Source organism: Capricornis sumatraensis, chromosome 1 (genome assembly GCF_032405125.1).
Source record: "Capricornis sumatraensis isolate serow.1 chromosome 1, serow.2, whole genome shotgun sequence".
Classification (NCBI taxonomy): Eukaryota; Metazoa; Chordata; class Mammalia; order Artiodactyla; family Bovidae; genus Capricornis; species Capricornis sumatraensis.
Genome location: NC_091069.1, coordinates 231,963,509 through 231,977,153, shown reverse-complemented (window position 1 = coordinate 231,977,153; position 13,645 = coordinate 231,963,509). Strand labels below are relative to the sequence as shown.

Here is a 13,645-nt window from a genome sequence, read left to right as displayed (position 1 = left end):
GAAAAGTATTTTATTAGTATTCTGCAGATGAGAAATTAAAAGGCAAACAGTATATTTTCTCTTTATTGTTATCTACTTTGCTTAACATTTTCTCAGTGCGTATCTTATTATCAGGTTCTAAAATAATTAAAATTTTATGTGGAATGAATATGGTTATAATTGTTTTTATATTATTACAAATAGTTGTAAAGATATACTAAAAGACTCCTTACTCATGGTAGAGTGTTAGTATCCAAATACCAACATACAAGGGCTTATTGGGTTCAAATACTAAAGAGAAAATAACATATTTTCTAGGGTATGCTGGTAATCATGTTCATATCACCATATTTTTTTATCAGGAATTTTGTTTCAGTATACATAAACATTTCTGAATTAGTTTGTACATAGAATACTTGTTTTGCTCAAATTTAAAATTTAACACTCACAAAGCCCAGTCTTGGAGCATACAACTTTTTCCTTTTTTTAAAAGTCATTTCATTCTTTGTATTTGAAGAACATTGAAGAACACTTGTTAATCCTATTCTGGCCATGATGAGCAGCTTGTCATAGTTGCTTGTCTGTTTCCACTAGATTGCTTCTGGAAGAATAGGAGAATTTTTCTTCCTTGTATCCTTAGCTATGGTAGTTAGTTTTTCATTTTCTTTTTATTTGACATACCAATCCAACTTGCATAGTCAACTATGACATGAAGTAATATGTGCTAATATTTAAAATTAATATATTGTTTTATTCTTAGGGTTATATGTTAATTAATAGATAAGGCCTTTGCTGCTCTGTTGATTGTTTCATAGAAACTGACTCAAACTCTTGTATTTTCTAGTTTATAGACTCTGCTGAAGGAAGGGTAAACATTTGGCTTTTTAAACGTTAACCGTCATAAAATTACTGAACTACAAAGAGAACAGAAATCATTGATTGATTATTCATTTCATTTAACTGCTGCACCGAAGGTTTCTGGCAGAAAAAGGCATAAAAATAACGTTAACATATCAGAATTTTTAGGAGTGTGATTATGTTGAAGCACAAATTTTTTCTGTGGAGGAAATATATAAGAGTTTTATAAAATTGTCTGTTATGTTGTAAAGAATGTTTTAATGATGAATTGTCCTCTTATGTTTTGTTAACATTACTTTAGCTCTAAGGCAATGAAAAACCAAAAAGGCCAAGACTCCAAAATGTAACTTTTATTTTCCTTGTTGCCTTGACATACATACAATGTATTCTGTTTACTTCCAAAGTCAAGAAGAAGAAAGTGAAGATGAAGAAGATACTCAGAGTTCCAAATCTGAAGAACATCATTTGTACTCTAATCCAATCAAAGAGGAAATGACTGAGTCCAAGTTCTCTAAGTACTCTGAAATGAGTGAGGAGAAACGAGCTAAACTCCGTGAAATCGAGGTTAGTATTGCATTGAAGTTTAAACTACACTGTACCTTCTTCCACCTTCTCCACCAGACTCTGCTTCTCTTAGCATCACACTTGGGTCCATACTGTTCCCTCTCTGTCTGGAACCTTCATACCTGCTATCTTCCTTCAGGCCTCTTAGTTCAAGCACCTCTTCTGTCTTGGTACCCTTTTCTTAACCTTCTGGATTTGCTTACTTATCCATATTAATCTGTGATGCTTTTACATGTATTATGTTGTGTATATTTATGTTTTTTTTTCCTTGCTTGCTTGTGTAATGTCTGTATTCCCCTCTAGGCTGTGATTTCTGTGAGGATAAGGGACCCTTCTCATGTCTGTTGTCTGTTCATGATCATATCTTCAGTGCCTGGCACATAGGAGACCATCTGCAGATATTGATGTAATAGATTATATCTCACCTTAAGAGAGCCATCATATTTTGAGCATACATAGTATGGAATAAAAGCGAAATGTTTTCTGGCACATTCAAGTTATGTATACATCACTCAAAATTTCTAAGTGTCTGCCCAAGTGATGGGGAGAGAGTAGACATTGGGGCTTAACCATAAGAAGGAAGAGTCCACACTCAAGACTTCTCTGTCTCCATGCCCTTCCATTTTATAATGTCTTTTAAAAAATTTCCAAAGGTATTCAGACATGTCAGTGAGGGGAGGGTTTTATAATGGGAGCCTTTCTTATTTCTTGCCCCCAGATGATGAAACATTCCCAGTAAATGTTAGCAATAGTGTAGCAGTCAGTCCTTAATCACAAAAGTGTAGATGAGAGTGAATTGTAATACTCTGTCCATTCATTTAACAGTATTTTATATGCTTACTGTGTGTCTGTGCTTTTCCTTTATTCACTTATAATACCTTGCATGTTGTAGTTTTATTTTTATTTATGTATGTATTTTTCGTTGCGCTGGGTCTTAGTAGCTGCATGGACTTTGTCCAGTGGTGGTGCACGGGCTTCTTGCCGTTGCTTCTTTTTGAGAAGAAGCACAGGCTAATGGTGTGCAGGCTTCAGTAGTTGCAGCACATGCGTTCAGAGCCCAGGCTCAATATTGTGGTGCCCAGGCTTAGTTGCTCCTGCACTGAACCTGTGTCTCCTGCGTTGGTGGGTAGATTGTTCACCACTGAGCCACTAGGAAAGGCCATACCTTACCATATTAATTACCAGTTTTCATTTCTCCACCACCTGCTCTTGGGGCTGGTACAAGTTCTTGCCTACCTCTTTCTCAGATATCTATTACCAAGCCAAAAACAGAGAAAGCATTTTGTTTCAACCTTACACAGAATCAGTGTGATGTCAGTTACAAGTAGAGAGGATTTTCAGAATTAGTAAGTTGATTTATTTTTCCTGAGATATATTCATATACAGTCTTTATAAAATTTTCAGGAAAATAAGATGTTGTGTTATCTCAGTGAATGCACTCACCTGTTGACCTTTTTCAAGCTGCTCATGACCCTTCTGAACTCTCAGCACTCCTCCCAGTCTTACAGAACTCTGCCTCACTGACCTGATAGAAGTACTGGAGTAGAAACAAAGACTGAGTTCAGTTAAAAAAATGTATTTTCTTGATAATTGAACTGTCTTCTTAGACATACCAAAATAGACTATTTCTCAGTGTTCTGTTTTCCTCTTCACTTGAAAGAAAGCCATGTGATTTAACTTTTTGGTTAATTTGGATGATTCTACACTGTATATGTGTGTATATGTGCTGTACATGCATGTACATAAACAACACGCCTTACATATGTGTGTATATATATATTTTTTCTCTCCCCCTATTTTATATGCTCTTTGATAATCTGGCTTCTCTTTGCTAGATACTCAGTGATTGTCTTTCTTGCACTCATAGTGGCTACCCTCTCACAATTTACTTAACTCTTTTGGGATTTGGATGGTGAGCCAAAAATCTAATTTTAAAATGTAGATCTTGGCTTTGTTTTAAAATTATTTGTTCTTTTCCCTTATTTACTCTGAGATTTAGTCATGTGGAGTAAGGGTCCACAACTGGTGGCCAGTTTGAGCTAGAACTCCGGGCTCATGAGCTTTATTCATGTACTGTCCCTTCTCTGCCCCTAAATTCGAATGTCAGTTTCTGAATTTAGAGTTCAGCGAATACCTTTTTATTGGTGATCCCTTAAATGAAGAATAAAATTCTAATTAGTTTTATTGTATACTACAATATATATGGTATGTGTATTATAAGAAAGTGAAAAAGTGGAAGTGTTAGTTGCTCAGGCGTGTCCAACTCTTTGCCACCCTATGGACTGTATCCCGCCAGGCTCCTCTGTCCATGGAATTCTCCAGGCAGGAGTACTGGAGTGGGTAGCCTCCAGGGGATCTTCCCTACCCAAGGATTGAACACACATCTCCTGCTTGGCAGGCAGACTCTTTACCATCTTAGCAGTTTTTCTTTTTAAAAGCTCTTCTTGTCCCCAAATGTATTGTTACAAAGATGTCTATAGCTGAACCTTTTTTTATCATGGAATTAATGAAAACCAAAGATTTATATTATAAAATATTGACATTTTCTGCAGAGCACTTGGAAAATATGCAGTCATGTGATCTTACAGTGTTTACTGGAAGCAAGTTTGTAATCTTTCAGATTCTGCTTAGAACAGTGCCTGGGCTGGAGTTACCTTTTCTTATCTGCTGTTGTTTCCATTTCTACCGGTAAGGGTTGGAGAGGAACACTAGGTGGGGAGCCAGGCGAAGGGTCTTTTGTTGCTGAAGTAGAAAGATCCCTTTTCTGCCCTGACCCCCGAGGAAGGAGTGAATAGTTGAAGGGAAAGGTGATATACTTGAGATGGCCAACAAACCATTGCACGGGCTGTTCTGAGTTGGGACCCTTTGTGGCCTGTGGACCCTCCAGGCACCCTGGACTTCGCTTGTGCCTGAGTTAGGCCACATCAGCAGGAATGTAACTAGGGACTGTATAGTGACTTTTCAACAGGCACTCTAGGGGTGCCTTTCACAGGAGTAACATTTAGGTTGTTTGACTCTTGCTTGTTTAACTTTCAAACTGATTTGCCACAAATACATTCTCTGGAACAGCCGTTTTAGTCATGGGAGGCTTCACACAGTGATGAACTCGAAAACTTGCGTTTCCCAAGCCCCCACCCTCTTTTACCTTACATCTTACTATCTTTTTAAATGTAGTTGTTAACACACACACGATGCAAGTATTTTTTAATAGTTTTAAGGAAAGAGAAGAGAACCTCAAAGCTCTGATTATAAATGATCCTGACAATAGAAGTAGAATTAGGTAGAAAAGGGGCAAAAATCAGGAAACTTAATGTTCATGAAGTAAAACATGGTGAAAATACCACTTTGAATGGAAGTTATGGCTTGTTTCCAGTCTACTGGAAAGCCTCATTGGTAGTGAAGGAAAAAACTAAAACATGTTTTTTTAAATACAAGTAAAAGAGTAGCATTTAGTCCCTTTAAAGGGCATAACAGTGTGAAATAGGTAAAGAAGTTTGCATCTGTAATAATTGTGTCAGATAAGTGTGTTCCCTTTGACCACCTGAAGTGAAACAAGGTTTTACAGGTTTGGGACTGTAGTCCTGTGGTACCAGCCAGGATCATCTAAGTCCTCATGCTATTCACTGTATATTTGACTTCCCTTAGTTCACTCAGTCACAATGCACACACACACACACACACACACATGTAAAATCAGCTAGCAATCTCTTGATAAACTGGAGGTGGTCTATATTCCTTTGCAAATAATGCTGTAGTGAATTCTTTTGTACAAAAAACTTTGTTCATACATGAATAAATTACAGGAAATGGGAATTTTTCTGTTTTCTTTTAAATCACTGTGTACTTAGTGTCTTTAAAAGTATGTTTTGAATATGGTTTACCCTTTTCTGGATGTCTTAATGCCGAGTGATTAGGCTCTCCTGTAAACAGAGTGAAACTTCACTTCAAGCTACAGCTTTATGAGCTATAACCAGAATGCTGCTCTCTTTGATTGTTTTAATAGTTGTTTATCCTGTGTTCTGCTGACTGTCTTATCTTGCTGGAAGTTATGCTTACCTTTAACAACATTACCTTTCTAATTTGGGGTCAGTTCAGTTCAGTTGCTCAGTCATGTCTGACTTTCTGTGACACCATGAATCCCATCCCTGTCCATCACCAACTCCCGGAGTTTACCCAGACTCATGTCCATCGAGTCGGTGATCCCATCCAGCTATCTTATCCTCTGTCATCCCCTTCTCCTGTCCTCAATCCCTCCCAGCATCAGGGTCTTTTCCAATGAGTCAACTCTTCACATGAGGTGGCCAAAGTATTGGAGTAACTTGGGGTACCAGATACCAAATTCATTCTCATTATATCAGAGAATAGGTACGTTCTCAAGGGCATGAAGCACAGGTCTTGGTTTTCAAGTTGTCTTGTGTGGCTATGCAGAGAGCACATGGGCACGTGCCTGATCACTTGAATTCTGCATAGTTCGGCTTGTCTCACAAGTGGCCTTCAGATTAGGGAGTTATATACACTGATGTTATGTTTTGACTGAGTCCTAATCAGTTACTGTATGTTTTTATGTTTTATGTTGCTATTTTTGTTTCTCCTTCTTATACACATTTCAAAGAAGAAAGTATTTTTTTAAAGGAGCAAAGCGCTGCTTGAGAAGCTATAATGATAAACAGATTTATTTTAAAAATGTCTTATTTCACAGCTCAAAGTTATGAAGTTTCAAGATGAATTGGAATCTGGAAAAAGACCTAAAAAAGCAGGCCAGAGCTTTCAGGAACAAGTAGAACACTACAGAGATAAACTTCTTCAGCGAGTAAGGAATAAGTATACGCAATTATGCATTTTTCAGTTATGTTTGACTGCCTGTAATATTGATATATTGGTGTATTTAAGGAAGAGAATTTTCAAATTATATCCTTTATATAAATGCTGAAGACTGGTAAATAATTAGGAACATCTGGGATTTGATGTTTTATAGTTAGTTCAGCTTGGAAAACAGTTTCAGAACAACACCATGTTCTTTTATTCTGGATCCTTGTAGAGCATAACATCCTGTTAAGGACACACTTTCAGAACTGGAGGGTCCTATAGAAAGAGTTACATTTGTGACCAACAACCCTAAGTAGTGGCACAGAGACAGAGATGGAGTTAGGACTACTTTTCCATTGTGTCCAAGGAGGAACAGCAAGAGGGAGAATACCTCATCTGTGAATTCTAAGCTTTTGAGGGACTTTGTATTCTTGTACATCAAAAGATGTGTAGGGATATACAGGGAATTTTAACACAAGAAGCCCACAGGATAGTTGTTGAAAGAACCTAGGAATTTTATTGATTGGTACTGTTACTAATTTTTACCTACATCTTGACTGTTATTACAAAAAAAGATGATTGAGAGAAATAGCAACAACTAGAAGGGAACTTAGAGTCATCCGAAGCTACTCATGTTGGTGGGAGCAGTGGTGTGGTGAAGCAGCTATGGTGCTGCTCAGCATGGGGACTCCTGGTGCTACTCTGCGGTGCATGCCCGGGCACATCACTGAAACCTGCTTTTACTCAGTGAAACTGGGTTAATGGTCCAGTTTTTGCAGGATTGTGAATTAGATAATTGTGTATGTGTGTGTTAAGTTGCTTCAGCTGTGTCTGACTCTGTGATACCATGGAGTGTAGCCCACCAGGCTCCTCTGTCCATGGGGATTATCCAGGCAAAAATACTGGAGTGGGTTGCCATGCCTTCCTCAGGGGCATCTTCTTGACCCAGAGTTTGAACCTGCATCTTTTGTGTCTCCTGCATTGGCAGGCAGATTTTTTACCACTGGCACCACACACGCAAAGAATTAAATAATTGTTAACATTAATTTTTAATATTAAAGTGTTTAAAATATTATAAGTGAACTGTAGTCTGATTCCTGTGAAGTATCAATCAGGAAAATGTAACTGCAGATCACCAGAGGAAGTTGGTCTCTTCAACATCACTTTGTAAATTTGTATTTGGAGAAAAGATACATGAGATGAAAAAAAAAAGATATATCTGAACCCTGTTGAGTCCCTTTGGGGATGGTGGCAAGTGTTTGATTTGCATGGAAGACTGTACCTCTAGGTGCCCACTGGCCCTGTTTATTACCATTTTAGTCTCCTTGCACTCCATGGTTATAATTGGAAGAAAGAACGTGTTTTTTTGAAGGCATAGGCCAGGGGTCGGCAGACTATGACCATCACTTCATTTTTGTTAATAAACTTATCAGAACACAGCCATGCCCCCCCTTCAGTTATTATCTATGTATTATCTGTAGTAGCTTTTGGACTACGGTTATAAAGTTGACAGACTGTAGCCCACAAAGCAGAAAATATTTACTACCTGGCCCTTTACAGAAAACATTTGCCAGCATCTGGTATGGGCTTTTTTTATCAGATATCGGTTACCTTTCTTGATGCATACAAATCATAGAGAAATTTAATTGTATTGTTTTTTAATTCTTGTTTTTGAAGAGCTCAGTTGGCTTAGTGGGTTCATTGTCAGTAGCCACGCCCTTAATTATCAATAGCAGTCATAATTTCAAGTGAGAAGTGGCAGTTGTAGCAGTTGGGGATAAGCAAATAAGTGAATTTTCTGATTTATGTAATTATATAGTCATCTAATCAATTTGTACTTTTATATTAGGATTTATAATTTGTACTTTTATAAATTTCCAATATGATTGATACTTGTTTCCTACTATTAATACTAAGACTTTTTGCTAGACATTTATTGTGAATAAGTCTTTCTCCTTTTTAGTATGTTAATAAGTGCTTTCCTTTGATTAAATCAGTTTGCTGTATAATTAGAATCACTATTGACAGTTTTATAGTAGTCTGAGATGGAAAGGTCATCATATTGTTTTTCCAGTTTGTTTATTTTAAGTGAAGGGACAGCACTCTTTAAGAGCCCTGACTCTAGAGCTTTGGCTCAGATCCTGACTTCATTCCTCTATGACCTTAGGCATGGCACTGAGCCTTTGTAAGGCTCATTTTTCATGTTTTGAATGAGGATAATACTATTCATAGGCATGTTTTGAAGAATTACATGCAGTGGTATATGGAAAGTTGTTCATTAATTGCTTGGCCTATGGTAGGCATTCACAAAATACTTAGCCACTGTTGCTGGTCTCATTATTATCATTCAGTGTAAGTAGAGAAGTAGAAATGATTGGCTTTCTGGAAGAGTAGGTATACCTTCAGTAGTAATTTTATAAATAGTTAACTAGAAGGGAAAATATTACTACATAAATGAGCTTAACCAGGTTGGTGTTTTTTAATGACTAAATATTTCTTTGGAAAAAAAAAAAAAACAGGAGAAAGAGAAGGAATTAGAAAGAGAGCGAGAAAGAGATAAGAAGGATAAAGAAAAACTGGAATCTCGATCCAAAGACAAGAAGGAGAAAGATGAATGTACTCCAACAAGGAAAGAAAGGTATAACATTTCTCATTTAATGCCTATGCTGACTTTAGGATTTGGAATCATGTTTCATTTTGTAATATTTTCATCACTGGAACCAACAGATTGGAAAGGGGTTTTTTTTGTGTATGATAAACATGTTTGGGTTCTACCTGCAGAAGGCAGAATTAGCTGAGCAAAGGGGCATTTGACACTAGGCTTAGTTACCTGGGACATCATCCCTTTACATGGTTCATAAGGTACCTTAACCTTAGTTCAGGGCAAGAATTCAGTTACAGTATTAGGTATCGAACCTAAGGCTTAAATAACTAAGCAGCTTGCTAGATCTTACCTGTTACTGCCAATATAAGCTTTTCTTCTGTGCTGAGGCTGCTACCTGTAAACTTGAGTCTCCCAGTCCTGTTTGTTAAGGGAGATTGTGTACTTAGGCTGTAGGGCTTGGTCCTCACTTTAAGTCTTCATTCTAATCAAAATCATTTCTCTTGTAGTTTTTATTTCTTACTTTTACAGTTCCTAAATCTCTGATTAGTAGAGAAAGTTACTTTAGAATTGAGATTTTCGTAATAAAAACCAAGCAAATGCAAATTAAAAAATTTTGGGTTAGCCACTCTTCATATAGTTACAAGATAACATGGTTATACTAATTGGTAAAGTAGTAAATCCATCACTTTTTTGTCATTTATTATTATCTTGATAAAATTTCAGAGTTATAGAAAAGTTTTAAGAATGCTATAAAGAATTCCCAGATAATCTTTCACCTTCATTCCCCCAGTGTTAAAAGTATTTCTCCTTTTGCTTTATTTTCTTCTTCTTCTTCCTTTCCCCCCTTACCCCCAATCATTTAAGAATAACTTGCTTACATGATGCCCCATTTTCATACTTAACCACAGTAAGTTTCCAGATCGAACAAAAGGAAAAAATTTTCAAGAGCAGGAAATTAACATATAAAAAAACACTATCATCTAATCAGAGACCTTGATGGAATTTTGACTACTGTTCCAATAATCTGTCTTAAAGCAGAGAAAAATCCAATTTAGTTGAATTCAGCTTTTTGTGTCGGTCAGCCTATCTTTAAGACTTTTTTGTTCTTAGTGTAAAAGGCTTTGAATGTTGTTGGAAAATAACATTAATAAAGTTAGTGAAAATAAAGATAGTGTAAACTGATAGGAATTAAAAGCTAATTTAGTAGAAGGAAAATGATATACCTGATCCTTTGCTCACTTATGGGATGTTTTCGGGGCTTTGTTCCATAGGAAAAGGCGACACAGTACATCCCCTAGCCCATCTCGCAGTAGCAGTGGTAGACGAGTGAAATCCCCATCACCAAAATCGGAGCGATCAGAGCGTTCAGAAAGATCTCATAAAGAGAGCTCACGGTCCAGGTCATCTCACAAAGATTCTCCTAGAGATGTTAGCAAAAAGGCCAAAAGGTAAACGCAAGTCATTTTTTGTAATATTTCAAATGCCAGTTTCCTTGTCATTCCACCAGCTTTTGAAAATAATTTGTTTGGCAGCCATTTTTGAAAGGATTTTAGAAAACCAAACAGATATACTTTCATTTTAGATTCTTCCTTCCCATCTCCCCACCTCAGTCTCCTCATGACTAAAGCACAAGAAAGCTTCCAACACGTAAAGACCAGCCAGGAATTTTAAACATCAGTTTTCTGTGAAGTAGGAATAGCTGCTTTTCTTTCCTTTCTGTTCTTTAGTTTCTGTGGAATATTCTTTAGTTTTTGTCAAGGCTGAAAGAAAAATACATGTTCCCTCCCCACCTAGCAGTAATCTTATTAGCAAGTTCTTGGGTAGACTTGTGGACATAAATACCATAGACTATTTCTTCAGCGTTTAATTTAGTGTGTTCTGTACCTTTTTCCTCCAAGTTCCAGAAAGGTGTTCCAGAAGTGTTTCGTTTATCTAGGTGTTTTATAGAGTTTTCCTGAGAGCTGAAACTGCTTTTTATCCTAAAACGTTTTTATTGTAGCCATTTTTTAGTAAAATTTTTCTATAACAGATAACTCTTTTTTCTGAATGGTATTTGTGCATATATTATATATATATTCATGAAAATTATATAATTATTTGTTTTGATAATTTTAATGCATAGCACTTACAGAGTGCTGTCTTAAAAGATTCCCTTGAAATTGCAGTAGTTGGTGCTTTTCCTCTCAAGAAGATAGGCTGCAAAGCCACTGCGTTCAAAAGTTTTGTGAATGCTATTGGATGCCATTTTGAACTTTGGCTTATATAATCTGGGGAGCTGTTAAAATGCAGATTTCGAGAGTTTGATTCAGTAGAGCAGTGGTAGGGCTCCAGAGTCTGTTTTGGCATGCATGCTACTGATAATCACTGATGTGATGCATAGGAAGTACAAAATGTGTGTGTGTGTGTGTGTGTGTGTGTGTGTGTGTGTGTGTGTGTGTGCGCACGCATACAATAGGCACAGAATAAATTTGGGACGTTTACAGCCTTTTTTATTTCAGTGACTTTCATTGTGCCCTGTTAAAGATCATTTTAGATAATTTAAGGATAGTTGGTTTTGATCATGTGAGTACTTTGGTTAAATTGTTTTTGTTTGTTTCCTTAGATCTCCATCTGGTTCAAGGACACCTAAAAGATCTAGGCGATCACGGTCTAGATCCCCTAAAAAATCAGGGAAGAAATCCAGATCCCAGTCCCGATCTCCACACAGGTCTCATAAAAAGTCAAAGAAAAACAAACACTGACATAAATTTTTAAGATGCTCTCACTTATTGGAAATGCGATTTTGTTTTGTGCCTGAACGGTCTGTTTTTTTAAAAAAACAAAAAACAAAAAATCTAATGAAAGAGCATTCCTGGGGTTTTTATTTGTTTGTGAATGCATGTGTAAACTCATAAGTAACTGCATCTGTAGACCTGTTGTTGTTTTATATTGTATAAATTACTTTTGTTGTGGCTGTTTCTCAAGATGAAATTTTTATTGTGCTAATGAATTTCATCAGAAATGTGTATAATGGATCTGCTGGCAGTAGTAGTATTTTGTTTAGGATGTTGTGACTTAGAAAAAATAATACAGATGTCTTCCCCCCTTTTGTAGCTTTGACAATTTGAATTAGATTTCAAATAAAATCTGAACAGAAAACTTTAATGTTGTTTTTTTGCCCTATTGATGACATCAAGTCCCTTAAAATCCTGCTAAGTGAGTTTAGCACCTCTGTTGTGTTTCTTACACCTAATGCACTTTACAAGCTTCATTGTTCAAGTGGCTAAAGTTTTGTATTTACTAAGATGACTGTCAAAATTTAGGGACCCAAGACTCATATTTGGTAGGCTTGCCAACCAATTTCTTGGGTAATGTTCCCTTGGGTAATACTAGTACCCAGTGATCAAAAGACTAGGCAGATATGCGTGGTCTTTTGTTAATGGTATGCCTGGCTAAAATCTCTTTTTTTTCCAAAGAAGCAATATGATTTCAATACACTTAACCCATCTCCTGAGCAACTACTTATTTTCAGGGAAATATTAAATTTCCATCTTTTGATTTAGTTTTCTATCATTAGAAAAATTTATTTAAAAGAATTTAACAGTAATTGGCCATAGAATTTTTTTTTACGAAGGTTGCCCTTTTATAGCCCTCTGTAGGCTCTCTTTCAAACACTGGTATCAGAATATTTCTACAAGGTTCTGTTTAAAGCACCTTCATTGGTTTTTTTGTTTTTAAAGGATTTAGTTTTAGGTTTAGCTTTTAAGTAGAATTTTAAAATGATAGAAATTTTTATGAAACATAACACCCAATGGCTTGTAAATTAAAAATGCAAAAGTTGATTTAAACCATTTTCAGAGTTGAAATCTGTTGTACAGTGGGAATAAATTGCAGTGTGAGGAAGACATAAGAAAACTTATGTAATGTTGAACATAATATCGCTACAGTGTAATAAAGGGTTATGTAGACTTGAACTGATGCTACTGTTTGTGAACCTTGCTTTCAGTTTTTCATTTAGACACTTTTTACAGTGATTTGATGTTTTTTTCCCTTCTTAATAGAGTAACGGTTCTAATAGCAGATTGTTCTGAGTTAGCTTGTATTTTAAAAGTATCTTTTCAAGTTGTTGTATTTGGTCTTGCCTAGTCACAAAATTAAAAACCTGTACTCATGATTTGAGGAGTAGGAATATTATCTGAGCAGTGAGGCATGTTATTTCCAAACTGGGCAAACCTACAAAAGCTGTAGAAATGTGCCAAATTATTTTACTTAGTGGTTCTTAACAACATGCACTATTGCTTGAAAATTATTTCCTTATCATTCACTCTTTTGTTTGTCTGTATTGGTAAGCATTTAGTTAATTACTAAATGTTGCTTAGAATAATTAAACATGAACATTTGGTGCTGGTTTCTAAAAACCTACAAATATAGCCATTTTTAAAGAATGTGTTTTTCTCCCTTGTTCACTGCCTGGGAGAATGGTATTTTATATAATTTCCTTTGCAGAAATAACGATAAGGTTGAGTTGCTGGTGATTGTGGGCATTCCATCATCATTGGTATCTAGTATAGGCTTAGAAATGATTAGTCAGGAAGTGATTTTGCCAGTCAAATTGCAAGTTATGCTTATTTTTCTGTCTCTTAAAGTAGCCTGGAGAAGCAGGAGTGAGTAGACATTGTTAGGTCAGTTTTGAGTGCTTATTTGTAGTCTTTTTTTCTACTGCAGTAGAATGTAGCAATTCTTTTAATCTGCATCTAGATATCTAATGAACATCATTTATGCAGTGGATAAGACTGACTTGGGTGATGGATGGGGATTCTGTAGGCTTGATAGAATATGTATTCTGTGAAGTTT

The 13,645-nt window shown here is 36.2% G+C and overlaps 1 protein-coding gene across 5 annotated transcripts in view; it reads left to right on the top strand.

Moving 5' to 3' along the window:
- U2SURP (U2 snRNP associated SURP domain containing) overlaps positions 1-12,599 on the top strand; it is a 50,259-nt gene extending 37,660 nt beyond the window's left edge. For 4 of the 5 annotated variants that reach the window (XM_068989425.1, XM_068989382.1, XM_068989311.1 and 1 more), the window contains 5 exons: positions 1,242-1,401; positions 6,101-6,211; positions 8,727-8,845; positions 10,084-10,260; positions 11,415-12,599. In XM_068989425.1, coding sequence (XP_068845526.1) covers positions 1,242-1,401; positions 6,101-6,211; positions 8,727-8,845; positions 10,084-10,260; positions 11,415-11,553 — 706 coding nt within the window. In that variant the 3' untranslated portion in view covers positions 11,554-12,599. The remainder of the gene's footprint in view (positions 1-1,241; positions 1,402-6,100; positions 6,212-8,726; positions 8,846-10,083; positions 10,261-11,414) is intronic. The other variant, XM_068989434.1, reaches the window with a different exon arrangement.
- Positions 12,600-13,645: the final 1,046 nt, after the last annotated feature.